The 25,903-nt window shown below is 64.1% G+C and overlaps 1 protein-coding gene and 1 long non-coding RNA gene across 6 annotated transcripts; both read right to left on the reverse strand.

Moving 5' to 3' along the window:
• Positions 1-1,823: 1,823 nt before the first annotated feature.
• On the reverse strand, positions 1,824-15,119 carry LOC116965451 (rho guanine nucleotide exchange factor 2-like). Of its 5 annotated transcripts, XM_042785667.1 has the most exons (10): positions 14,979-15,119; positions 14,450-14,558; positions 14,134-14,173; positions 13,052-13,166; positions 3,315-3,471; positions 2,749-2,816; positions 2,515-2,578; positions 2,152-2,281; positions 1,957-2,066; positions 1,824-1,855 (listed from the first exon to the last, which is right to left on the reverse strand). In XM_042785667.1, the coding sequence occupies exons 4-10, from the start codon at positions 13,067-13,069 to the stop codon at positions 1,830-1,832; spliced, it is 573 nt and encodes a 190-aa protein (XP_042641601.1). In that variant the 5' UTR covers positions 13,070-13,166; positions 14,134-14,173; positions 14,450-14,558; positions 14,979-15,119; the 3' UTR covers positions 1,824-1,829. The 5 variants fall into 5 exon arrangements, with proteins under 5 accessions (XP_042641601.1, XP_042641600.1, XP_042641599.1 ...); XM_042785666.1 differs by lacking the exons at positions 13,052-13,166; positions 14,134-14,173; positions 14,450-14,558; positions 14,979-15,119 and adding an exon at positions 10,919-11,011; XM_042785665.1 differs by lacking the exons at positions 13,052-13,166; positions 14,134-14,173; positions 14,450-14,558; positions 14,979-15,119 and adding an exon at positions 8,654-8,736.
• A 553-nt stretch (positions 15,120-15,672) lies between these two features.
• LOC122152475 lies at positions 15,673-20,758 on the reverse strand. The gene is made up of 3 exons (XR_006164587.1): positions 20,634-20,758; positions 19,541-19,651; positions 15,673-15,738 (listed from the first exon to the last, which is right to left on the reverse strand). It is a non-coding gene; the product is annotated as an uncharacterized LOC122152475 (long non-coding RNA).
• Between the last annotated feature and the right edge of the window lie 5,145 nt (positions 20,759-25,903).

Below are 25,903 nucleotides of genomic sequence, written 5' to 3' on the forward strand. Positions count from 1 at the left end.
GGCAGAGGGTCTTCCAGCAGGGCGCAAAGCCCAGAGCCTGCAGGGAGACCCCGACACCCATCGCAGGGGGGGGTGGGGGTAGGGGGGGGACCCCCCGGCGCCGTGCAGGGACGGCGGGCGCTCACCCGGATGAACTGCTGGAAGCGCTTGTCGCGGGCAAGCAGGTCCTTGTACTCCTTGACGGCTTTGGTGTGCTTGCTGAGAACTCGGAGTAGGCTTTCTTCAGCTGCTCCGCGCTGGCACCCGAAAACTTGCCCGGGGGGTGACATGGGGATGTCAGCCAGCCCATATCCCCCCCCGCCGGCATCAGCACCCACGGCTCTGGTGGCGTCCCCACCTGGTTGACGAGGATGTCCCCAAGGCGGTTGATGACGAAGTTCTTGTTGCTGTCGTGGGCCAGGGACTCCCTGCGGCGCTCCAGGAGCTGCGCCAGGAAACCGCTCGTGGATCTGGCTCAGCTCGTCCACGCAGGGGAAGATCTTCTGCACCGTGCCGGGGTCCACCTGCAGCTCCTCCAGCATGGCCTTGCGGAACATGGTGGCCATGATCTTCAGCGTGCGGACGTGGTGGATCTCCGTCTGGATCAGCTCTGTGGCGGGGGGGGGGGGGGGTCAGGGGACAGCCACCCCCACCCCACCCCACCCGGGTCCCAGCCTGCTCTGTGCCGTGGGGACAGCCCCTCGCCCTGTCCCTACCGCCCCCGGCTGTTCCCATCTCCACCCCCACCCATGTCCCCACGTTCCCCATCTCTGCGTCCCATTCCATGTCTCTGACCCATCTCTGTGTCCCCCAGCCTGTCCCTGTGTCCCATCTCTGCCCTGTCCCTGTGTCCCTGTCCCTGTGTCCCCATCTCTGACCTATCCCTGTGTCCCCATCTCTGCCCTGTTCCTGTGTCCCCCGTCCCTGTGTCCCCATCTCTGACCTATCCCTGTGTCCCCCGTCCCTGTGTCCCCATCTGCCCTGTCCCTGTGTCCCCTGTCCCTGTGTCCCATCTCTGCCCTGTCCCTGTGTCCCCCGTCCCTGTGTCCCCATCTCTGACCTATCCCTGTGTCCCTGTCCTGTGTACCCATCTCTGCATTCCCATCTCTGCCCTGTCCCGTGTCCCCATTTCTGCACCTCTGATCTGTCCCTGTGTCCCCTATCCCTGTGTCCCCATTTCTGCCCTGTCCCTATGTCCCTATCCCTGTGCCCCATTTCTACATTCCCATCTCTGCCCTGTCCCTGTGTCCCCTTCCCTGTGACCTCTCCATCCCAGTGTCCCCTGCCCTGTCCCTGTGTTCCCATCTCTGCACCTCTGATCTGTCCCTGTGTCCCCATTTCTGCATTCCCATCTCTGACCTGTCCCTGTGTCCCCTTCCCTGTGACCTCTCCATCCCTGTCCCTGAATTTCTGCCTCATCCCAGTGTCCCCTGCCCTGTCCCTGTGTCCCATCTCTGCACCTCTGATCTGTCCCTGTGTCCCCATCTCTGCATTCCCATCTTCCCTGTCCCTGTGTCCCCTACCTTGTCCCTTTGTCCCCATCCTCCATCTCTGCCCTGTCCCTGCGTCCCCTTCCCTGTGACCTCTCCATCCCGGTGTCCCCTGCCCCGTCCCTGCGTCCCCATCTCTCCCTACCCACGCCTGCAGCTCTGACCCATCCCCGTGGCCCCAGCCTGTCCCTCCAGCCCCAACTCACCCCGGCACGCCGTGTCCCCCCCCCGGCCACCCACCGTAGATGACGTCCTGGCGCTTCATGACGTCCATCTTGTGCTGCTGCAGGTAGCTGTTGTCCACGGCCAAGCTCCAGGAATCCGCCTCAAAGTCCTTCCCGTCCGTCTCGAAGTCGCTCATCAGCTGGTGAGGATGACGTCGGGGCCTGCGCGGGAGGGCGGTGGGAGGGGGGGGGCCTGGCCCCGCACCCCGTGTGTCCCCCCTACACCCCGTGTGTGTGTGTGTCCCCCCACGGCGGGTCCCCACCTTCGTCGATGAGCGACTCCACGGAGAGCGTGCGGTTGCGCATGTTGAGGGAATCTGTGGACTGGGACAGGATCCGCCGTATCCCCAGGGGAGACTCGTCGTTGAACGTCCTGGGTGGGGAGGGCGGGACGTGATGGAGACACTGGGGACACCCCCGGACCCCCCATTTCCACCCCACCCCCCCCCCCAGCTTACCCCGCGATGTTGGTGGTGGAGACGCTCTTGGAGAGGGAGAGGGAGGGTCGGCCGCGGCGGGGACCCAGCAGCGTCTGGCGGAAGCTCTCCGAGGGGTAAATGGCCGAGTTGGGGCGCTCCCGAATGGCAGCTGGGGGGGGACACACACAGCGGGGGGTCAGCACCATGACCACCCCACCCCCCCCCCGCCCCCCAGGAGGCACCTCAAATCCGCATCCCCCCAGCAGAGGCTTGTCCCTCAGCCCTCCCCAAGGGTGTCCCCAAAGCGGGGGGTGAGGGGGGTGTCCCCCACAGCGTTGACACCTCGGCGATAGGCAACGGGGGGGGGAAGGGCCGTCCTCCCCCACCCAGCACCCCACTCACTTTTATTGCGCAGCGAGACCGACTGCAGCGCCGAGCTGTTCTTCAGCAGCGCGGCTTTCTGTTGCTGGGGGAGGGAGCGGAGGCGTCATGGCGGGTGTCACCGTGTCCGTGTGTCTGTGTCCCCCCGTCCCCCCCATCCCCCCCAACAAAAAAAAAAAACAAAAAAAACAACAACCCTGGAGTGGCTGAGACCGGCCAGCTCGTGTCACTTGTTGCAGCCAGGCGGGCACTCACCTTCTGCTTCACCTTGGTGCAGTTGGGCAGCGTGTCCTTGCAGCGGTTGTGGATGGTGACGTTGCAGGCTGGGGGGGACACACACACAGGGAGAGGTGACGGCACCCCCCGGTGACACTGGGCAGGGGGGGGGACGACCCTCCCCCCCCCTTAATCCCGGGGGAGCCGCCGCACCGGAGCGACAGGAGCAGATGCCGGGGGGAATCCGGGCGGATGCGGATTTACAGCGGAGCCGCAGCTGCCGGCGAGCAGCTGAGCTGCCGCGGTGCCACCACCAACCCCCCCCCCCCCCGCACCCCCCAAAACCCGGGGGGACACGGCACCCCGTGCCAGCCCGGGGACATGGCACCGCGCCGGGGAGGAGGGGGGAGCTGGCAGGAGCCAGCGGTGCCAGCTGCCTCGCCGGGGACGTGCCGGCGTTGATCCAGGGCGCCTCGGAGAAACCGGCCCGGCAGCGCGTCCGCTCGCCCATTCCGCGGCGCCAAACTGGGACCGACGGGCCTCTTGAAACGGGGGGAGCGCCGTGCCCAGCCGGCAACGCCGCCGCGGCCCGTTTGGCTACTCACTGGGGCAGATAAGAGCCTCCTTGGCCGTGATGCTCTTGTTGCAGGCGAAGCACATGGTCATGCCGGAGACGGTGATGGTGGTGAAGAGGTGGCCGTTGGTGTAACGGGCGTCCTTGTCCTTGCCCTCCTTCATCTTCTCCTTCTCCTTCTCCTTGCTCTGCCCGGAGAGATGCGACGGGCGCCTGACGGGGCTGCGGCACGGCGGGCGCCCGGCGGCACCACCCGCCGCGGCCCCCGCTTGCTTGGGGACGCGGCTCATGGTCGCGGGGGGCTGGGGGGGACGTGGGACCCCCGATCCCCCGCGACGCTCGGGGGGTCCTGCCGCCCCGGGGAGGGGAGGACGGGGAGCCGAGCGGCTGGGGAGAAGCCACCCCGATCGCTCCGCTCGCCCGTGCTTCCCATCATCCCATAACCATGACAACCGGGTGGCTGCGGGAGAAATCCCCCCCCCCCCCCCCCCCCAGCACCGCAGCCGCCAGCCCCAATGGGGACGAGATGCGGGGGCCGCAGCGGGGGGGAGGTGACGATGCTCCCCGGCGCCCACGGGGGCTGGGGGCATCACCGGAGCATCGCAGCCGGCAGCCCTGCGCCTTCCGCCTCCTTTTTTTACCCAAAGTGGATATTTTCATCTTTTTCCCCCCCCCCCGAACGGGTGTTCGAAGCCAGGGATGGTTTGGGGGTCCGCTTTGGGGACCCCGGTGCTGCCGGTGACTCGCCATGGTTTTCCCCTCCCGGGAAAAGGGAGCGAGCCGGCGTTATCCCGAGCATCTCAAGGGAGGCTGCTTTTGCCTCAGACCCCCCCCCCCCGCCCCCAACGGCACAGAGCTGCCTTTGTGTGTGTGTCCCCCCGTCCCCCCCCACGGTACCCGGCTGTGCCTGGCACCGGGGCACCCGCCAAACAGCCCCACTCTGCGCCAGCCCCCCCAAAACGACGGCGCTTTGGGTCCCCGATCCCCCGTCCCGTGGCTCAGCGATGCCAAAGGGGGTCCCGGTTTCCCTCCCCGCTCCCAACCCCCCCAGGAGGGTGGGTGAGAGAGGCCGAGGGCCCCCCCCCGGGAGGAGCCAGGCAAGTGGGGAGGAAGGTGAGGAAGCCCACGGGACAGGAGTGGGGCTCCCCATACCCCGTGGTCCCCAGGGAGAGGAGACACCGGGGGGGGGGGGCCGCAGCCACGGGCCCCACTCTGTGCCTGGTGGGGGGGGGGACACACGCACACACCCCAGGGTTGACGGGGAGCCGGGGGGGATCGGGCGCTCACCCGCTCTCCGCAGAGGGGTCTCTCCACCTCCCCGTCCGCCGGGAACGGGGCGCAGGAGCAGCAGCACATCCCGGCCCCCCCGGCCCCCCACCCGCCTGGGAGGGAGCAGCGCCGCGCCGGCCGAGCCTCCGGCCACAACATCTGCCCCGCTCTGCGCCGCGATTGTTCCCGGCCCTTTTTTTTTTTTTTTTTGCTTTGCTTTTTCTTTGCTTTGCCTTTTTTTGCTGCTTTCTGCTTTTTTGTTTTTTTAATGTTATGTTGGGTTTTTTTTTACTTTTTTTGCTTTCCTTTTTTCCCTTTTCCTCTCCTTTTTTCCCTTTTTGCTTTCCTTTTTCTTTTTGCTTTCCTTTTTCCTTTCCTTTTTTTTTTGCTTTCTTTTTCCTTTTCTTTCCTTTTTTTTTTTCCTTTTCTTTCCATTTTTTCAGCCTTTTTTTTAATACTTTCCCCCCTTTTTTTTATTTTGCCTTTTCTCCTCTTTCCTTTCTTTTTCTCTGCTTTCCTTTCCTCCACTTTCCTTTTTTTTTTTTTCCCTTTTCTTTCCTTTTTCTAATTTTCCTTCTTTTTTCCTCCTCTTGTTTTATTTTTGCTCCCCCCTCTCCCCGGAGGGACCCCGCGGTTCCTCCAGCCCCGGCCCCGGCCGCAGGAAACCAAACCGCCGCCAGACAAAGGCGGGAGGCGATTCCTCTTCCTGCACCCGCGGCCCCCCCGCCACCAGCGCCCCTGGATCTGCTCCCCGACACCGGCTCCCACCCGCCCCGGACCCCCTCCCTGCCTGGGTCGTTCCCCCCCCCAGACACCCCCCCCCCCCGCAGCACACCTGGGTGACCCCCACCCAGCCCCCCTCCCTGCCTGGGTCCCCCCTACCCAGAGCCCGCCGCCCCACAGAACGCCTGGGTCTCCCACCCAGCCCCCCCACCTTGCCTATGTCCCCCCCACCTGGACCCCCACCCTGCAGCATTTCTGGGTACCCCCCACCCCACAAAGGCCACGCTGCGGGGGGCGGGGGGTGGAAATCGGGCGCAACCGGTGCCAAAAAACCCCACGAGGCTTCAGCATCACCCCCAGATGCCCTGGAAGTATTTTGGGGGGGGGGGGGGGTGTCACCATCAGCCCCTTGGAGAGCACATGGGTGGGAAGAGGGGGTTAGGGGGGGATTTGGGGCCCCTGAGGGGTTCTGGCTGCCCACCGGGGTGTGGGGGGGGAGCATTTCAGACCCCCACCCACCCAGCCCAGACGCCTGGGTCCAACCACGGGTTTGGGGGTGTCAGGGTGCACCCCACGACCGGCACAGGGGGACGACAGAGGTGGCAGGACACGAGCTACCGCGTGGCTGTAAATACCCTGGGGGGGGGGGGGGGGGGGGGCGTGGAGAACCGGTGGCCACCACCTCCATCCCCGTGCCCCCCCCCCCCCAAAAAAACCCCAGCGGCGGATACCCCAGTGCATCACCCCCAACCCCGGCGGCACAAAAACGGGGCTTGAGCCAAATCCCCGGCATGGGCACCGCGGCCTCTCCGGGCCGGGGGGTTTCGGAGGGTCCCCCCGCATCTGATCTCTGCGGCGCTGCCGGGAAGCAGAAAGTTTCTCCACTTTAAATAGAAATTGGGGGTTTTTTTGGGTGGTAATTTTTTTTTTTTTTTTTTTTTTTCCGGCGCCGCGGTGCGACGCCTACGGCGGGTGTATTTCTGTTGGCACCGACACGACTTCGCCCAAGATAGCCGATTTCTTTTCCTGCGTGAGAACACACCCGCGCCAACCTCCGGAGCTGAAAAACTCCAGCCAGACCCGGGGGGGGGGGGGGGGGCAGAGATTTTGGGGCGATGACAACCCCAGCTGCAACCGCCCTATGGTGTCCGTGTCCCCCCCCCCCCCCCCAAAAAGCCACCTGCGCGTCACCACCTCCGTGCCGGGTGTGAAGAGCTGGGGTCGGAGGGGGGGGGCAGCCCCCCAAAAAAGCAAAAGGTCTGACCTGGGTGATGGATCTGACCCCCCAACACGAAGCTGTGTCGGTCCCTTCCTTGCTGGGACAGTGTGTCCCCCCCCTTGTTGGGGACGGTCCCCCCCCCTCCGCGTGCCACCCTGGCGTTGAACAAAGCCAGCACCGTCCTCACCGGCGTGGCAACAAAAGATGCCGCCGCGCCGGGGCCGAAACCGCGCAGAGATGCCCGGCAGCTCCTTCCCCCCCCAAAAAAAGAGGGGGTGCCCCCCCCCCAATGCATAAAAGCCCTGGTTTGACCCCAAATTTGTCCCCTCCGCTGTTTAAAGCTGCTGGAGGAGCGATGCTCTGGAGCTGGGGGGGTTCAGCTAGAGGGGCGCGGTGTGGGAGCAGCAGGGACCCCCTCTCTGCTGTTTTGGGGGGGCTCCAGGGAAGGCAGGGGGGAGGGAATCCGAGTCCCCCTAAAAGCAGGTCCCACCCCGGGAGACGGGTACCCCACGGTTGTAAAGCCGCGGTGGGATTGGGGGGGGTGGGGTGTCCCCCACACACCCCATCTGCCCCCAGCACATCCCAGTTGGGGGGGGGGGGTCCCACGACTGTGTCGTGTGTCCCCCCCGCTGCCTTTGATGGGGGGGGGGGGGCCCTATTTCTAAAGCGGTGACAGCTGGGAGTGCTTGGGAGCCGTCCCCTCCCCGGGGGGGACACACACACCCCGACAGGCCCCCCCCCCGGCCAGGGCACAGCCCTGGGTGGGGCAAAACAGCCTTTGATGAAACTTTCTTTAAACAAAAACCGCCATTTCCCCCCCTTCTCCCGGGCCGGCACAGGAACCAACAACCACTTCCCCCCCTCCCCGCTACCATCACCACCTCTGCCCCCACCCCCCCGAAGAAAAAAACAACCCAGAGCTCAGGGCCAAACACTCCCAAACCTCCGGCCGCTCCCCACCCGGCTCAGACCCGCCAAACTCGGTGCATGCAAGGCCGGTCCACGCCGCTTCAGCCAGGGCAGTGCCGGCATTGGGGTTCCCCCCCCCCCCCCAAAAAAAAAAATCTCCCATTTGGGGTAAACTGAGGCAGGGAGGGGGAGCGGAGCTTTGCACACCCGCCTTGCACACCCACCTGCCTCGCACGCCCGCAGCAGCCGGCAGCAGCAGCACAAAGCCCTGGCCAAGCGCAGGCAGCGCCAGGCGCCAGCGGGCCCCCCCCCCCCCTTAACCACCCCCCCACCCCCCCCCTTCGCCCATCATTTCGCCACGGCAGCGATTGCCACACGCTCCGGGGGCAGCACGACGGCGCCCGGGCTCGCACCCTCGCCAAGTCACGGGCGACGGGGAAACGAGCGCGCCCCGCTTTCTCCGTGCCTCAGTTTCCCCGTCGCCCGGAGAACGGCGGGGCTTTGTCTCTACCTGGCTGCGGGCAACAAAAGCGGGGCGCGGGGGGGGGGGGGGTCCGGCCTCGCTCGCACCCCCTCGGCAGGAGGAGGAGGAGGAGGCGACTTCCTCACCCGCCGTGCCGGAGCTGGAGGGTTTCCACGCCACCAAAAGGCCTCCGGCTCCGGCGGCCGGGAGCGAGGGGGGGGGGGGAAGTTCGGCCGGGGGCTTCGCCGAAGTTCGCCGGCGGACGGCGGCGGGGTGTCAGGGCGGGGGTGGGGGCGGGGGTGTCGGGGCGCAGGCAGGAGGGTTATTGTCTTCCCGGGAGAGACCCCGCTGCACAATGGGGAGCGGCTGCGCCCAGGCTTGCGGAGGGTCCTCGCCCGCCCCCCCCCGCCCCTTCCCTTTGCTGGGGACCCCCCGAAGTGCATAAACGCGCCTCCCCCCCCTCTTATAAGGGCCGCTCAGCATCATCACCCCATCCCCGCAACCCCCTTCCCCCTGGCAGGACACCCCAAAACTGCAGCTAGGTGGGGATCTAAGGGCAGAGCCCCCCCAAACTGGGGGGGGGGGGGGTGGGGGAAGCGATCCCGGGGGTGAACGATGAACCCCCCTCTGCTAGATGGGGATGACACCCCCCCCTCTCCCCCCGCCTCCAAGAGGATTTGGGGGGGGGGGGGGGGGAATGCGCGCCTTCCAAATGAGGGGGGCTGAGGGTGGGGACACCCCGCTTTTGGGGGGGGGGGTGGGGTCCGCACCGCCCGCCGGGACCCACCTTGGCACGCTCGCTGCTCGCCCGGGCCAGCGACTCGATGCGGGACATAATCCGCTCCGCTCCTGCCCGCTCCTGCCCGCCCCCTGCTCCGCCCCCCCCCCCGACCCCCCCCCGGGGGCGGGTCGCGCGGCCGGCCCCGGCCTCGTGCTGCCCGCGGGCCCTTTGTTCCAGCCGGGGCCCGGCAACGCGCCGGATCGGGCCCCGGGGCGTCGGGACCGGCCGCACCGGAGTCACTCCGGAGCGCGGGCGTGGCTGGGACGGGAACGAGGAGCTCAGCGTCGCTCCGGAGCGGTGCCCCGGCCTTTCAACTCCTGCCTCAGTTTCCCCACCCCGCGGTTTTGGGGACCGCCACCCGTCCACCGCCCGCAGCCTCCCTGGGCGCCACCACCCCAAAAAGAAGGAGAAAATCCCACGGGATTTCAATCCCCCCCCCCTCGCCCAGCTGCTGCGGGACTCCCCAAAACTCCACCCCCCCCGAGCCCCAAATACCCCCAAAGCGCAGTTTTGGGGTGATGCACAAAGCCCATCCCCGCGTCGTGGGCCCAGCGCGACCTTTTTCCTCCATTTTGGGGCTTTTCTCTCCCAAACGGAGCAAACCGGCACCAGCCCTGGTGAGCTGCTCTGGGGGTGCTGACGCTTCCCCCCAGCTTTTGGGAGTGGGGGACAGAAAAAGACGCTTTCCCACCCAGGTCCCCAACAACGGAAAGTTGGGCCTAAGGCCATATTTCAGGAAAAAATTGATTTTTTTTTTTCCCCCTTAAAACGCTGGCTTCTGAGAGGACCCCAGCACCGGGAGCTGAGCTAACCTCATCCTGGTTGAACATTAACTCGCCAGCTGGGAGAAGCCGGGATTTATCGGATTTATCCTGCTCTCTTCCTGAGATAACGCCCCTGAAGTTGCCCGGAGAAGCGGGGGAACCGGGACGGCTCCAAGACCTGGCAGACCCTGGGGGCTGCGGCCGAGGGGAGGCTTTTTGGGGACCCCGTCCCCCCAAGTGTCACCCAGCGAGCCACCCACCCCGCTGTGGGGTCACGGGGGTGCAAATGGCTCCTTAGGCAAATAAATGACCCTTTTCCCCCCCCCCCCGCGTTTCCGAGCCCGGTGGCACTCGAGTCTCACCAAGGTGACGGGGATGAAACTGTGTGGGCACAGGAGAGACGCGGGCGGCTCTCGGCTTAATGAGTAACTGGGAAAAGCCACCGACGCTGCCTCGGTTTCCCCGCAGAAATCATTGCCAGTGGCCAAGGAAACACCCCAATCCAGCCCTGCAAAACCCCACGGGAACGGGGAGGGGGGCTGCCCCCACGCACTCAGCTCCCAGGGAAGAGGAAAAGTCAGGAGCCGGAGCAGAACCGTCGGGAAAACACATCCAACGACCCCAAAAGCAGGCGGGAGCTCCGGCCGGCCGGTTTATCGGGGGCAGCCGCCGCCGTTAACCCAGCGCGGGCTGGTTCCCGGGCGCGGGCCCCACGGCCAAGGCCGGGTTTTCATTAAATCACCGTCCCAAAAGCAGAAGCAAACCCTCGCGAGGCCACCCCAAGCGTTGGGGGGGGGGACGACGACGACGACGACGTGGTCATGCTCCTCCTTTCACCCAGGGCCTAATTTCTAATTTTTCATTTCCTCCCCGGGTGCAAACCCCTCCTGCCGGTGTTTGCTTCTGCTTCCCCCTCCCCAGCCATAACCCTAAAACAGCCCCAAAACCGATGGAAGGAAACCCCAAAGAGGCACCCGGCCACCCCAGGGCAGGATGCGGCCAGAGGGGGCTCCGGTGGTACCTGGGGGGGGTCCGGTGCCTCCCCCCGCGTGGCAGGGCTGGGGCACTGGAAAGCCCCGCGGAGCCCTGAGCATCACGTGGGGGAAGAGGGCGAAGGGGGAAGCGACGGCGGCTCAGCCATAAAAAGTCAGGAAGGGAAGAGCTGGGGGGGGGTGCTCGAGTGGCAGAGGGGACCCCCACAGCCCCGTTGGGGGTAACCGTGGGGTCCCCCCGCCACGAGACCGGACTCTCGCCCCAGCACCCGCCCTTCGCCCGAACCGCCGCCAGGCATCGCCGCGGGGATGCAGCCACCCCACGGCACGTGGGGCCCTGCTCCTGGGGTCCCGTCCAGGCCCCCCCCCCCCGCAGCCCCCCACCATCACACGGGCTGTCCCCCCATCAAGGGCGGGAGTCGCCCCAGCCCCGTCGGGTGCTCGGGTGAGACCCTCGGGGGGTGGCACCCGGGACCCCCGCGGGACCCCGCCTCGGAGCCGTTCCCGTGACTCACCCTGGGCGCAGGCTGGCTGTACATGGCGGGGGGACCCCGGGGATGGGGGGGGGGGGCCGCGCTGAGGCCCCCGGGGAGCGGCGGCGAGCTCGGCCTCGGCGGCTGGGATTATTATTTCTTCCTGAAATAGCACAGTCCCTCCCCTCCGCCACCCCCCCGCTCCCCACAGCCGCTGCCTGGCCAGCACCCCCCGCTCCAAACCCCCCCCCCGGCTGCTCCAGTTTGTCCCCCCCAAAACCAGCACTGGGTGCTCTCTGCTGCCTGCAGACCTCTGGGGGTCCCCTCTCTTGGGGTCCCTGCTATTGGGGTCCCCCCCATCGAGCCCCAGTGCCCCAGGCCCCCGGGGACCCCATCCCTGCCGCAGCTTCTGCTTGAGACCCCCCAAGCTACGAGCACCCCCATGACCCAGGATCTGTGTGTCCCCCCCGGGGACGGTGCCATCCCTGTGCCACCAGCACCGCAGCGACCATGGCGGATGGGGGGGGGGGGGTGTCTGCCATGCACCCCCCCTCGCAGCGATGCTGGGGTGGGCACCCCACTCTTCCCACACCCCAATCCCCCCCCCCCCGCCTGATGCAATCGCCACGTGCCCGGCTCAGCGTCCCTCTGCCTTGGCCAGGATCGACCCCCTTTCCCCATCCATCCGCCCGCGGCGGGGCCGGATCCTGACGCCCCCACCGGCACCCCCAGCCTTCGAGGGCCCCTCTCCCTCCCTTGAGAATTTCTAGGACAAACTTTGCTAAGCCGAAGCTTGGCGAGAGCCCGGCCTGAGCAGCCCTTTCCTCCTGCTAAATAATAAAAATAATAATAAATCCTGGGTTTAAAACAATTTGCAGCCCCGGTTCAGCGCTCAGCGGGGTGGGACGAGGATGGAGCCATCCTGACCGCGGGGTCTGGGCCCCGCTGCCTCACCGGGGGGGGGCGGATTTTGGCCCATTTGCTGCAGTGCTGGGGGGGGGAATGTGGCCCCCCTGATGATGTTAACAGCTGGCCGTTAATCCGGCCGGCCGCTGCCCGGCAGGGAGGAGCAGGATGAGATCAGGGATCGGGGCGGGGGGGCAGGGAAGGGGGATTAATGGCTTCCCATGGCGGCAAATTGCAACCCGGGGGGGCCGCCTGGGAGGGGGCGAGGTGGGCTTCCCCCCCTCCCAGAAGTGGGTGGCAGGGGAGGGACGGCAACGCCCCGGGGACATAAAGCCATCGGCAGCCCCACGATGGCGTGTGCATTGCGTGCCTCAGTTTCCCCCCTAAACTCCTGGCGCTGTGGGAGGGGGGCAGCGGGAGGACACCCCCCTCCCTCCCCGCCTCGCACCCCCTCACTGCCCCACGGTCAACCGAATCATCCCGGCACCCTACGAGCAGGTATCGCCTCCCACGAGAAATGGGGAAACTGAGGCACGGGGTGGGGCGCGGGGGGGGGTGGGTCTCAGCAGGGTCCTGCCGCCCTCCAGCTGGGAAGGAGCGGGAGGAAAATATCCCAAATGAAGGAATGGCTCCAGGAAACCGCCGGGATGGAGCGGAGGGGCCCGGGGGAGGGTGCGCGGGCGGTGAGCTCAGCGCACAAACAAGCGCGCCCGCCGCCAGGAAAAGCCTCATTTCCTCGGCCGCGGCGGGGGCCGAGCCCGGCGAGACCCGGGGGGGGGCGAACCGTGTGTCGCCCCCAACCCAGCCCGCGGCGGGCAGGGGGTCTCCCCGTAGGCCCCCCGCCCCGCTGCCGGCGGAGAACGGCTTTGGCACCGGTGCCCCCCCCCCCCCCGCCAGCCCGGGCACGCCGAGATGCTCCGGGTGCGCCGTGACCACCTCGACATGGGGACGGGGACAGGGGGGCGACGGCGGCGACACCGAAACCGCATCGCTGGGGCCTGGGGGGGACAAGGTACCCACTCCTCCCCCGAGCACAGTCAGGGGTTTCCCCCCCCCTCTCCCCGCCGCCTCTAAACCCCACAATATGAAAACCGGCGATGGACGGTGACAGGGGAAACTGAGGCACGGCTTCCCCACAGGGCAGAGAATCAACCGAACGCCCCCAAGCCCCCATCCCAAGCGCATCGTCGCGTTTCAGGGAGGGAATCACCCCCCCCCCCCCCCCCCACCACCACCACCCCCCCGCCCCGCTCTGCTCCCCCTCCTTACCTTCGTCTTCCCCGTCATCCTCTTGATGAAGCTGAGGGTCCGGCCCAGGGGGGTCTCCTCCCAGCTCTGGCTCCCCGCCTCTCCCGCCAGCTGCCCGCAGCTCCCGGCGCCGAAGCTGCAGGAGACGGAGGATCCAGCCTGGACAATCCCGCTCTGTCCCCGGGGCCGGGAGAAATAGGGAGGAGCGAGCCCGGTCGCCCCGGCTTCTCCGGGGTGGCTGCTCCGCTCCCAGCTGGGACCAGCACAGAGCCCCTTCTGTTCGCCCCGAGCCCCGCGGGTGTGGAGATGCCCCCCGCCCCCCAAGGCGGGTGGCTACGGCCCCTCCTCAGCGACCCCCCCCCACTGTGTCACCTCCCCCGTAATTTGGGGAGCGGGGCGTGGTCCCGGGCTGGATGGGTGCCATTGCAAGGTTTGTGGGGTGCTAAGGGCACAGACACATCCCCCCTGCTTCTCTCCTGGGGGGGTTTCCACTTATGACTGGCCCTGGGTCCGTGGGGACACCCTCGGTGGGGACAAGCCCCGCTCCCTGGGGACACGGGGGGGGGGGGGGGGATGGTTTCAGGGCGCACGGGCCACGCAGCACCATCCTTTTTGGCGGGGTGGTTCAGGGTCAGCTTGTCCCTGTCCCTGTCCTCGCTTGTCCCCCGCGGGGCTCGCCGCCAGCCCCGGGCGCCACAATTCCCGGGAACGGCCGCCCTAATGAAGACGGGAATGGGCTGTGACAGGCGCCGGGGACGGCACGGAGCCCTGCCAGGAGCGAGGCCTGGCCCCCCGGGGACAGGGGGGGACACTCCATCCCCCCCCTCCAGCCTGCTGGTCCTGGGGGTTTTGCTCCTGCTGACCCTGACGCCGCGAGTGAGTGAAGTGTGTCAGGTCTCAGCCTGACCCCGTCGCACGCAGCCATCCCGTTCCTCCTCTGCAGCCACAAGCAAAAAATATTTGGGCCAATATTTTAATTCTAAATCTCCCCTCAGGGCTCGCTGGTCCCTGAGTTGCCTCATTCACACCCTGGCACAGGGGTACATCGTGGTCCCCCAGCCCCGTGGCTGTGTCCCCGTCCCCCCCACCCCACCCCAACTCACCCATTGACCAGGCTCTGCTGGGAGGTGAAGGGGGAAATTTCTGCAACGGCAAAAGAAAGATGAATTTAAAAAAGGGGCCGAAGCGCGGCGAGAGAACCCGGCTCTTTTGGCTAGTGAAACATCTGCTGTAGTCCAAGGTTGTTGCGGAGGCGGGGATGAGAATAATTAACTTTGGCAGCACTGCCATCGATTTTGGGTCATTATTAGGGAGGTTTGAGCAGGGATAGGGAGGCAGCGCCGGGAGGTGCGATGTCGGGGCCGTCGCCCCGGTCCTGCCCGGGGTGGGGGGGGGGGACACGTGGGTGCTGCAACTCACCGTCCGCGTCGGGGAAGCTGTCGATGATGCTGAGCGACGCCGATTTGGAGAGGGCGCAGCCGCCGGCGCTCTGCCTGGCCCGGTACGCCGGCAGCCTCCGCGCATCCTCCTGCCAGGGGCGATGGGGTTGGCACCCGGGGCCACCGGCTCCTGGCCCTGCCACCCTCTGGTGTCACCTCTGGGTGACACAGGGCAGCTGCGGTGCCCAGGATGGTGCACCCGGGCTTGGGTTGGTACCGGGTGGTCCTCAGGTTCATGGGCCATTTATTTTCCCCTCCCCACCGCCGACCCCCAAAACGAAGCTGCTCCCAACCTGAGCAGGAGTGTCCTGGGGTGACGGTAAAGCCACCCAGGACGGGGTTTTTCTGGGGACCCATCGTGATCCCACCCCTGGGGTCCCCTGCCCTCACCCAAGCTCAGCCCCTGAATCCATCCCCTGGCTGCGGTGGGTGCTGGGTGACAGGACACCCTGGGGGGGGGGGGGAAGGCAGGAAGAGGAGGAGGAGGAAGAGGAAGAGGAGGCTCCTACCTGCGCCCGCTGCACATCGGCCTCATCCTCCTCGTCCTGGGAGAGGAGGGACTCCAGGTCGTCGTTGCTGTGGACGAGGGGGGCTCGCCGGGGGTCCCGCCGGTGCTGCCCCAGCCCGTCCAGCTGCTCCGTGCTGGATCGATGTCGTCGGGGCTCAGCCCTTTGAGGCTCACGCTGCGGCGGGGAGAGGGGGACACTAAACTGGGGAGGGGACACACACACCCCCCCCCCCTCACACACACCCACCCCCCAAACCGTCACCCCCCCCGCGGGGTGAGCCTTGCTCTAGCACCCGGCTTTTGGGGTGTCCCCACTGGGTCAGGGCAAGGGATGCTTGTCCTCAGGGTGCAGCCGGGGATGCTGCACGGAGGACCCCGACTCCTGGATTGGGGGGGTGTGTGGGGGGGGCTGCAGGGCCAGGATGGGGACGCGGGGCAGGTCACCGCTACCTGAGCTGGTCGTAGCCGGGGACCCCCTGCAGCTCCTTGCCTGGCTCCCAGCTGTGCCGGCGGAAGGGGTCCCGGGAGCGGATGGAGGTCCGGAGGGCGCAGGATCGCCGCATCGGCACCCCCCGAAAGCGGCCTTCGTCCTCATCTTCCTCCCCCTCCTCCTCCCAGCCAGCTCCTGGGGCTGGGGCTGGCGCGGTGACGGGTTCCAGGGCCGACATGCAGCGGCGTTTCTGAGGGGACCCCGCAGAGGGCACCTTCGCAGGGACCCAGGAAGATGTCGGGACCATCCATGCCGTGCTCAGGGCCGGACGCTGCGGGAGGAAGGAGCGGAGGCGTTGGGGGGGTGGTTGGCCCAGCCTTGGCACAGGGCATGAAACGAGTTGGGGGGGTCTCAGCTGAGCTCTGCAGACACCCCCCCCCCCTTCCCTTCCCCAGCTCCCCCAGATGTTTTTTACGGCCGCTCTCGGAGCTCTAAACAGCCTGTAAAGCTTATGATGGCCATAAAAGAGACCCCCCGTCCCCGGCGCTGCCCTTGCCGAGCCCCACACACTGCGCGGGGCCCCCCGACCCTGCAGCGCCGGCGCCGCGATGAAGAGGGTTCCCGGCCCCCCTGGCCCCCAGCCCTGCACAAACACGGCGGGGGGGGGGGGGGGGTGGCGGCTGGCAGGAACACACAGAAACACCCACTCGAGGCCGAGCACGGCCCCGCACCTCGCTGCCGGTTACTCATTAAGCGCCCAGGAATTTGGCTGGGACGCGAGCGGCTCCTCGCTAGCTTGGCCGGGGGCTGGGGGGAGGCTGAGCGGTGATGGGGGTCCCACCTCCCCAGGGTGACCCCCTCCATGGGTGCAGCCCGCCCACCCAGACACAAAACCCCCAAATTTCCACCTTGCCGGGGTGATACATCCCCTCCGGAGCGGCCGTCCCTGGGGAGAGGATGCTCAGGTGGCTTTGCAGTCGTTTGGGGACCTGGATTTAGTCTGGTGGCGTCTGCCCCCCCCCCTTGTGCTGGTCCCAGCACGGCAGCAGGATGGGAACTGGGGCAATTTTAGCCTGGCCATACCCCCCCTGCCAGGAAAGGCCACACCAGGCTGGGGAAGCTGCCGAGAGCCTCAACACACCCTGAACACCCTGACACGCCTTGGGCTGCCCACGCCGAGCAGCCACAAAAGCCCTTAGAGGCCGGCCACTGCGGGGTGCAGCTTTTAGCCCCCTCAACCCGGCTCCCATCATCCCCAGTCCCTCCACCTTGCCGCAGCAGCAGTGCAGCATTACCCCCCTGCCCCCCCTCAAACAAAAACCCCCCTCTCCCACTGCCGTTAGCGGGATGGAGCCAGGGCTGCAAACCCCACCGGAGCACCCCGCTCCCTGCGACCCAGCCCATTGCTCCAGCCCACGCTGCCCACCACCCCTAAAACACCAGTGGTCCCGCCAGTGCCCGAGGCTGGCACATCCTCCCCTGGCACTGCCCAGCTCCGACTCACCCTGCTGCGCCCGAGCCCCGTGGGCAGCTCTGGGCCCCCCCCGCCCCGGCCAGCCCCGCCTGGGACAGGGAGGGAAATGGGATGAGCTCTGTCATTTTCCTGTTTTCACATTCCCAGCCCAGTCAGCTGATAAAAAACCCCACTTTCCTTCAGGTCTGCCCATCATCGGCCCAGGACCGGAGCAGAGCGAGTGAGTGGCTTTGCCATAAATACAGAAGAATATATAAACAGCAAAGATAGCGTCCATCGCTCGGTGGCACTTCCGCCACCGATAAGCACGGCTCTCCCCAAAAGCACACAAGGCGACCTGGTGATTTATGGGCTTGTACAGGTATTGGTGCCAGAAAAACAACCCGGATGCCCAGGAGCTTCCTGGTTTAGTGCCAGAAAACACCTGGGAATCTCGGGGTGTAAACCCAACCTCCGGAGCAGGGAGCTGGCAGCACAAGGGACGGAATCTTGGAGCAGCATCCCCCAAATCAAATCCCGACCCTGCGGGCAACCCTCCAGCCTCAGCAGCCCCTGCTATGGTTTGGCCCCCCCGCCTCCAGTCCACCCCAGTGCCCCGGGGTTCACCCCTCACCCCAAGAAATCAAACCAACCCCATTTATCACCAGTCAGCACTGGGACACCGGCAGCAGCTTCCCCCCGGCACGGCTCCCCCGGGGCAGCGTTACCCCGCTCGGTGCCCGGCTGCATCGGCGAGAGGTGGGCTCCTCCGGCCGGGAGCCACGAACTTCCCCGCAGCACCAAAAGCCCGGCCCCGAGCCGGCCCCGAGGCCCGTGGTTGTATTTCAACCCCTCCAAAATGTCGGTGAGCACCAGCTGGAGAGCAGCGAGGCGGCTGGGGATCGCGTTACCCGGCGGCTGGGCTCGCCGACGGCCTTCGGCTCCCGGCTGGGATGCGGGGACGGTGGCACGACGGCACAGCCCAGCCAGGGGATGGGGGCTTTGGGGAGATGCCCCCACCCTGCCCCTCTGCTCTGCGCTGAGAACGGCCAACGCTCATCACTGGAGTGCATGAATAGGGTCCCCTCACCGCCTGCTCCAGGCCAGCGTGAGTGCTGGGGACGAGAGATGTCCCCAGAGGCCCCGGGTGCCGGGGACAAGAGATGTCCCCAGAGGCCCCGGGTGCCAGGCAGGCGGGCGGGCCATGGGTGTCTGGGTGCTCTGGGCAGCTCCGCCAGCACTTTGGACCCAGCCAGAACAGCGAGCACCAGGTCGGAGTCACGGCCCCAAGGGGAAGAAGCAAGAAGCAAGGTCTTCCTCCTAAAAATTACTCCGACCCAATGCCAGGGAGGGCTCCGTCCTCTGCAGAGGGGTGAACCCACCCCTGCTCTGGGCAGGACACGGGTGTCAGCTTGTCGTCCCCAATTCCTGCCCGGGCAGAGCCGGATTCCCCCGGGGAGGATTCACCGCCGGCCACCGGCTTTCTCGGCGGCTGGAGGATGCTCGTGCCGGCCACCCCTGCGAGACGGGGAAACTGAGGACGGGAGGGACGAGCGACCGGCTCGGGGGTCACGGCAGCGACTTTTGGGTCAAACCCCGTCAGCACCAGGGAGGGACCCAGGTGTCCTGTCCCCGCGGTCCCAGGGGTGCAGCCACAGCACAGGGAAGGTGCCGGCGAGTGGGTCGGGAGGGGGACAAAGCAGTGGCAGCGGGTGAGGTGGGTGCTGCAGCACCCATAAGGGGGGGGACGGGGGCTCCTGGGTGGCTCAGGTCACCCCCAGTCACCCGGGATGTACCTGGGGATCCTGTCGGTGATGCGGTGGGTGGGCCCCATGGGACCCGCTCCTGGCAGCGATGCCGGGTGGGTACCAGCCCTGCACCCAACTCCCCAGGTGCTCCCTCCTCCTCCCCCCTCTGTCCTTGCCTCTTTCACACACAAAATAAACCAGGAACCACCTGGCAAATCAGATCCTTTTCCCTGTTAACCCTTTGTCCTGCGTCAACGCAGATCCTCCGCGCCGCCCTCGCCAGCGGACAGACACCCCCATTGCCATCGGGCACCCCACATTCAGCCTTGCTCCCCACTTCTCTCCTCCCTTACCCACCCACCGCAGCTCCGTGCTGGGCCGCAGGTGCCCTCAGCACAGAACAATGCTCTTTATTCCCCAGCCCGTCCCGTTTTTGGGGTCCAAGAACAGCCTTACGGTCCCCTCAGGGTCTGAACTGCCCCTTCCTGCCCCCCGGGAGTCCTTCCCGTGGGAGTTACGGATGATCCACCACAGGTTGGAGCAACAAGCAGGAGCTGAACAAGCCCAAAGAGCTGTAGGACAAGGAGCGTTACTCCGTGCCTCAGTTTCCCCGTCTCCCACAGGTGGGGATTTCCTTCCCCCTGGGGAGCTTTGGCGCAGCACAGTCACACTTTTCCGACCCGACACAACTCGCTGCCAGCTCGGAGCTGGGTTTAAGCAGCCGATATGGGTGCAGGGAGCTGGTCGGGGTGGGGAGCAGGGCACCCACAAACTGCGATAAGGGACAGGGCAGGTGGAGGTGACTCAGGCTCGCAGCAGCCTCACGGGGCCCACGCGGCACCGTCTGCCGCGGGGCTGAGCCCCGTCCGCACCAGCCCCACGTTAACCCCGTCGCACGGGACCCCCGGGGCGGTGCCGGAAGGATTACGCACCTCGGACAAACCCAGCACGTCCGGATCCAGGAGGGGTTTCATTTCCTGGGAAAAGCCACCATGAAACGAAGCAGCCGCAGACGGAGCAAACCGATCCCGCACGGGAGTCACCTGCGAGCGATAAACCCCCGGCGCGTTTAATCCCCACCTGCCAGAAGTGACCTGAAGGTTTCGAAAAGCCTTTGAGGTGTCCCAGCACCGCTGTCACACCAAGCACCCGTTCAGCAGAAAATAAAGGACAAATAAAGAAATGCCCTCTCGCCACACGCGTGTCCCCGGTCGCCCAGCCCGGAGCCAGCCTGCTCCTTGGCACCGGCTCTCTGCTCAGTATTCCTCAGGCTAATTATTTTGCCTGCGAGGAACGTGTTTGTTTTAAATAAACAGGTGGCACCGGGGACCTTTGCGCAGCTTTCGGGAGAGCGGTGCCAGGAGGTGACGCCTTCCCCAGAGCGCCCCGGGTCCAGAGCTGGCACAGCTCGGTCCTGCCCTGCCCCGCGGGGAGAGAAACCGCAGCCGCCGGGGCAGAACAAGCTCCCAAGTTTGTTTGTTTGTTTGTTTTGTTTTTCTGAAACCATCGGGATTTTAGTCGGACTGCTGCCCCGGTCTCGGGAGCGGGGAACAAGCCCCTCTCCCAGCTCACGCACGGGTTGCGGGGCTGCGTGGGAGCCCAGCGGCCATTTCGGCTCCTGGTTTTCAAGGCGAGGACCCGAGACACCAAAACGCTCTAAATATTTCCAAGGGTTTTCCGGAACTGGCCTCCCTTCACCAGGGTGCAGGAGGACGGGGGGGGGAAGGGTGTCCTCAGGGCTCTCCTCCTGGCGCACGCGAGCTCACAGCTCCGGCTCCGAAGCTCTGCCACCCCGCACCAGCACCAGCCGCGTCCCACCACCGGCTCAAGGCTCAAAGAGCAGCGCTACCGCTAGAGACACGACACAGACAACCCTTTACATCAGCCTCCTGTCCAAACACCCCCAGCCTGCCCTCGGAAAGCCAACCCCGAGCGCTGCTGGCAGCCGGCATCGGCTCCCTTCACCCTTTTCCGCCTGCGGACCCCGAGGGTGCAGCCCCCGTTTTGCAGCCGGAGCCGCCTTACCTCAGCCCGGCGAGGAGATCTCCGCTGCCGGGCACATCTGCACCAGTCAGCCCAGTTGGCACAAAACCCCCCCCGCACCCTCCGGAGGGTTTTTTTGAGCATCAAACAGCGACCCGTCTCCCGGCCGTGACGCTCGCCGGGCGAAACAAAGGGTGCAACCGGTGGCAGCGAAGGTTGGGGCGAGGGGGTGAGGAATCCCGGCTTGGAAACATTGTTCTGGTAACAAAGGCACAGTGTTTGCTCCGGCACGGGCTGGGATTTCAATCCACCAACACGAAATTCTCGGCTGCCACCACCGTGCCACCAACGGCCGGCCCCGCCACGGAGCCCCTGCTCAAACCTCGGGGGCAAAAAAAAAAAAATCAAAAAATCAACCACCTCTCACCACGTGTGGGTCCCCTGAGCCAAGTCATCGCTGTGCCACTGCCTCCTCCAGAGGAGGGGGGGAAAAAAAAAAAAAAAAAAAAGCACAAATCCATGCCCAACAGGCAGCCATGCTATGATTTATTTACGGCGGTGAAAAGAAACCTTATACTAGTGCTCGGGGCTGTCAGAAAAGCTGGTGTGAGGTACCAGCCCTTTGGAAAACAGAAGAATGAACCCAGTAAAGCGATTTCTGCTCCCCACATGCTCCCTCTGCTCTCATTCTTGCATTTATTTTACTGATGGAGTAATATATGGATTTATTTCCCTGGCTGTATGGCCTTTAGCTGCTTCTGGAGGCAGCCAGGTGCCTCCAGGACCTCCTGGTAAAAGAAAAGCAGGCTTCTTTGGTGGTGGTTGTTTTATTACAGAGCCTTCAGTCCCTCAAAAGAGCAATCGGGGAGAAAAAAAAAAAAAAAAAAAAAAAAAAACCAAACCCAAACCCAACCAACCAGACACACAGCAATTAACTGCTCACTGAAATACAGCGGGGCTTCCCAGGGAGCCGCTCTCAAAGGGAGGTCTGGTATCGGCAGCTCCTTCCCGCAGGACTTTCGGCAAAGGCAGCACCTGGAATTTATCTGCAACCGAGCGAGGGGACTCTGCTCTGAATGTACAGACGACAGGGTTTGGCTGGCAGCTTTTTCTTTTTCTTCCTCTTTTTTTTTTTTACCAGGGAGGAAGCAACACAGCACTGCCATCGACGTGACGGGGCCGAAGCGTAGCCCCGGCAGCGCTTTTGCAGGCTGTTGCTGATCCAAACACCCCTGCAGCTCTGCGGGGGTCGATGTCGGCTCGCTCCCCGGGCTGGCACTGGGCTTTGCTCCCTTCTTCTTGGCCTTGGGGGTGCCATGCTTTCTCCTGCTACCCAGCAGCAGCGGGATCCCGATGGAGGGCAGGGTCGTCAGGCCAACCCAGCCCAGCTGGAAGGAGAAGTTGTTAGAAAGAATTCAAAACAAATCAGGCGCAGCTGAGTTACAGCCGTCAGATCTTCCACCTGCAAAGCGTCTGGCCCAAATCCCACAGAGGTGGCTGGGATGGCAGCTGCTATTTCTGGGATATTGTCTTCCGGACGACAGACATGAGTTAACTACGATCCACCCTGGAGCTTTTCAGGCGACAGTAGTGCAAACCCAACACACTGTGCTGCAGTGTAACTGTAATTACTGCAGTGTAATTTCAATTATGAATTGAAAGGCACTTGCAAAGCGAGGTGAGCACCTCCTGTCAAACTCGCAATGAGCTGGGACTCCTCCCTGCCCAGGAGCACTCATGGGACCAACCCAAAAAAGAGAAGAGAGAGAGGAGGAGGAGGAGGAGGAGAGTATTGCCACCTTCCCTCCTTGCAACAGAGCACGTGCAGTGTAAGAGTGCAGGGACACGCACCATCCCCTAATAGGCTCAAAGAGCACATTCAGGTGTATCTGTTGTCCAAGGTGGGCTACAATTGCATAAAAAGTCAGATGAAATCACTCACCATTGCCTGTCGCCCTCCTGTGCCGGGTACGTGGCGGTGGCAGAGGTGAAGTTGAAGTAAGCAGCTTCGAGAGGCCGCAGAACCACAGCGTGGGACCTTTCGCTCGCTCTCAGGTCTGAAACTTAAGGAAAACAATTGCATTTCATCAAAGGAAAGCGAGGAGATGGGTAAAGAGGAGAATTGAACCAGGAGGCGAAGTGAGTCCTGCCGACAGAGCCGAGTCCCCTGCAGTTACGGACGCTCAGCCCCATCCGAGGGGGTCCAGCGGCTCCTCTGATGCTGGAACCTCGGCGGCAGAGCTGCAGGACACCCGGGGAGAAATTTCAAAATATGAGAGCGTGCCGAGGGATCTGGAGCCACTTGATGCTGAACATCACAGAGAGGACACCAAAATCCTCCGGTGGGGAAAGAGTCACCCGACAGCTCCGTGCCGAACGCAGCGCTAAGCACGACAAAGAAAGGGGTAGGAGGAAAGGCTCAGATTTGGTGTTTTATTCACCGGGGGACTGTGTCACAGTGGGATGGCAGCTCCATACCGACCATTAACAGCTGGAGGAACTGACTTTTGAAAGGTAAAAAGGCACCGAGGTGGGGAGGAGAGCCAGGGTGCATTACAAGGAGACTGCAGGAAGAGGAAGGCAAAGCCGAGAGAAGCTGCCAAAAAAAGACGGGAAACTGGATGTCAGAAAAGCTCAGAAAGCTAAGAAAGAGCGTCTGTGTGCCCGGGGAGGGGAACATCACAAGATGAACCACGAGGAACTGCGCTGTGCTGGACAGACAGCTTCCATCAGGCGAAAGCGGGAAGCAGCGAAAGCAGGGACAATGAAACGGGAGGGAAAAGGCAAATCGCGGGGTCGGACCTTCGGGCGGGGGGGGGGGGTTAAAGCTCAGCCGTAGCAGGAGCAGGGAACAGCACACCATGGAGCCCAGGGGCACTGCAGAGGCACCTGCACCCGGGGAGGTTTGCTCCTGGGGAGTATGGGACGAGGCTCACCCGGAGCCGGCGGTGTAGACGCTGCGCTGCAGGGGCCAGTTCTCACAGCTCAGCCGTTTAACAACGATTTGGAGGCCAGGAGCCTGGCCCTTCCCCACAGCGGGCCGTGCAGAACAGGGCGCACGCGGCGAGACTCGGGAGCCTCATCTAGAAGCAAAAAGAAAGCGGAGTGTTTTATTGCAAAGGGGACGGTGCAGACGGGACAACTAAATGAGATGATTTACTACCAACTCCCGCCGGCGGCCCTTCTGTCCCCAGCAGACGTCCCTTCAGGCCACGTGTCCCCATTTCACAGCATCCCGGGATGAGGAGACCCCCCCCCCCGCTGTCGTTCTATACGTTATCTATACACAGTGAGGCACCAGAGCCCCCGCTCTCTAGGCAGGGGGACCCTTCCTTCCCCCCAGCGTTCCCACCCCAGGCTGCTCCCACGCAGCCTCGAGGGCTCCTGCAAACCACAGACCCCCCAGCTCTCCACCTCCACAGACCTTCCAGCCCTTCGGTTTAGAGCGAAGACTTGCAGAAGTGTCTGCAAAGGCCACTTTTATTTAAAAAATACAGTACTTCGTCATGGCCTGCGAGGGGCTCTGCTGCCCTCCAGAGAGCCCTGGGACCTTTGTTGGGCTTTGCTGTGGCTTTGCAAAGGGTTGGGGTCAGGTTTGGGGTGAGAGCGGGGGTTTTTGAGTGAGAAAGTGAAGAGCCCCAATGTTTAGGGGCTGGCAAGGAAAGGTGGCTGCTGCAAAAAGCTTTCAATCCTGGCCATGTTTGTGTGGGAGCCAGAGCTGGGGGTCCGTGTTGGTCCTGCCTCTGTTTTGGACTTGAGTTAAAAGTTCTAGAGGAGCTCAAAGACCAAATGAAGGGTCCCAGACAGAATAAAAGGCCCACAGAGTCCTCTGGGGCACAAGGAAAGCCAGAGGGTAATTTGTGAGGGAACTTAAAGGGTCTTAAGGCCCTTACAGAGACAAAAGAAAGCTTGGGGAGGAAATGAGGAAGGTGAGATGGGATCCTGAGCAGAAAACGTCAAGTTCTCATAGGTTGAGAGACCGAACAGAGGCATCCTAATTAGCACAGAGGACAAAAAGAGTGCTCTGGGATGCAAAGAAAGCCTGAGGAGGGAGGTGCCCAGCACCATCCAGTACCAACCCAACCCCCCCAGGACCCTTCTAGTGCCCCCAGGACATTCCCAGATCCCCGCAACCCTCCCAGAGTCCCTAATATATCACAAAGCCACGCAGGACTCTCCAACGTTCTCCAGCACCCTCATCAGAGCCCCCAACCCCTCCCAGAGCCCCTCACTATCCTCCAAGACCTCCCAGAGCCTCCCAGTACACATCAAAGCCCCCTCTAAATATCCCCAATACGCTTCCAGACGCCCCCCCAGCGACCCACAACCCCCCAAGCCTCCAGAACACCCCAGAGCTCCCAAGGTCGTCCCAGCACCTCCCAGTAACCCCGCTGAGCACCCAAGTACACCCTAAAGCTCTTCAGGACCCCCAAGAGCCACTCAAGCCCCTCCCAGTGCCACCTGTACACCCCCAGTACCAGTGAGAACCCTTCCCACACCCCCAATACCCACCCAGAGCCCCCCAGTTTGTACGTTGTGTTAAGTCAAAATATGTTTGTTTTTTTTTTTTTACATCGTTGCATGAGGGTCTTGGCCCACCAGCTGGTTGATGTTTTTGCTGAGCTGGAGCTGGAGGTGCTCACTGGCCTACGGAGATCCCCTTGCTTGGAAAGGTGTTTTTCCGTCGATAGGGTTTGAAGAGCGAGCAACGCTTTGGCAAAAGGGTTAAAAAAACCAACCAACCAAACAACAACAACAAAAACAAAACAAAAACAAACCAAAAAACCCAAACCAACAATAACCGATTTGGTTAGCTGCAAAGGCCAAAAATATGTGATAATTGTGATGGGTGATGTGAGCATTCTCAAATGTCACCCGGCTGCTGGAGGCTCGTTCAATTCCCCCGGCTCCCCCGAGGTGGCAGTGGCACCCCAGGCCAGCGCAGCGCCCAGCTGCATCTAAAAGTGGTTCTCAGCAGAAGTTTTGCCACTGAAACCACCCGTTTTGTTCAAAGCCTGCAGCAAATACATACGTTTAAAGAAAAGGGGTTGATGGATTCGAGGTCTCGCCCGGAGGGTTTGACAGGAAAACCTGTTTTCTTCAGGGCTGGTTTTGCCGTCCCTGCTGGAAGGAGCGCGGTGCCCGTGCTGCCGGGCTGCGGTGGCAGCTGGAGCGCCCGTGGCAGCAGCTACCTCTCGGTGTCATCATCATCATCATGAGGATTTTACATCAGCATGAAGCCAAGGCTACCAGCAGCCTCCCCTCCCCACCCTCTCGGCAGCGGTGCAACCGTCCGTATCCTCCATCCCCGA

The sequence above is a fragment of the Tyto alba genome, unplaced genomic scaffold, assembly GCF_018691265.1.
Source record: "Tyto alba isolate M040663 unplaced genomic scaffold, T.alba_DEE_v4.0 Super-Scaffold_8, whole genome shotgun sequence".
Classification (NCBI taxonomy): domain Eukaryota; kingdom Metazoa; phylum Chordata; class Aves; order Strigiformes; family Tytonidae; genus Tyto; species Tyto alba.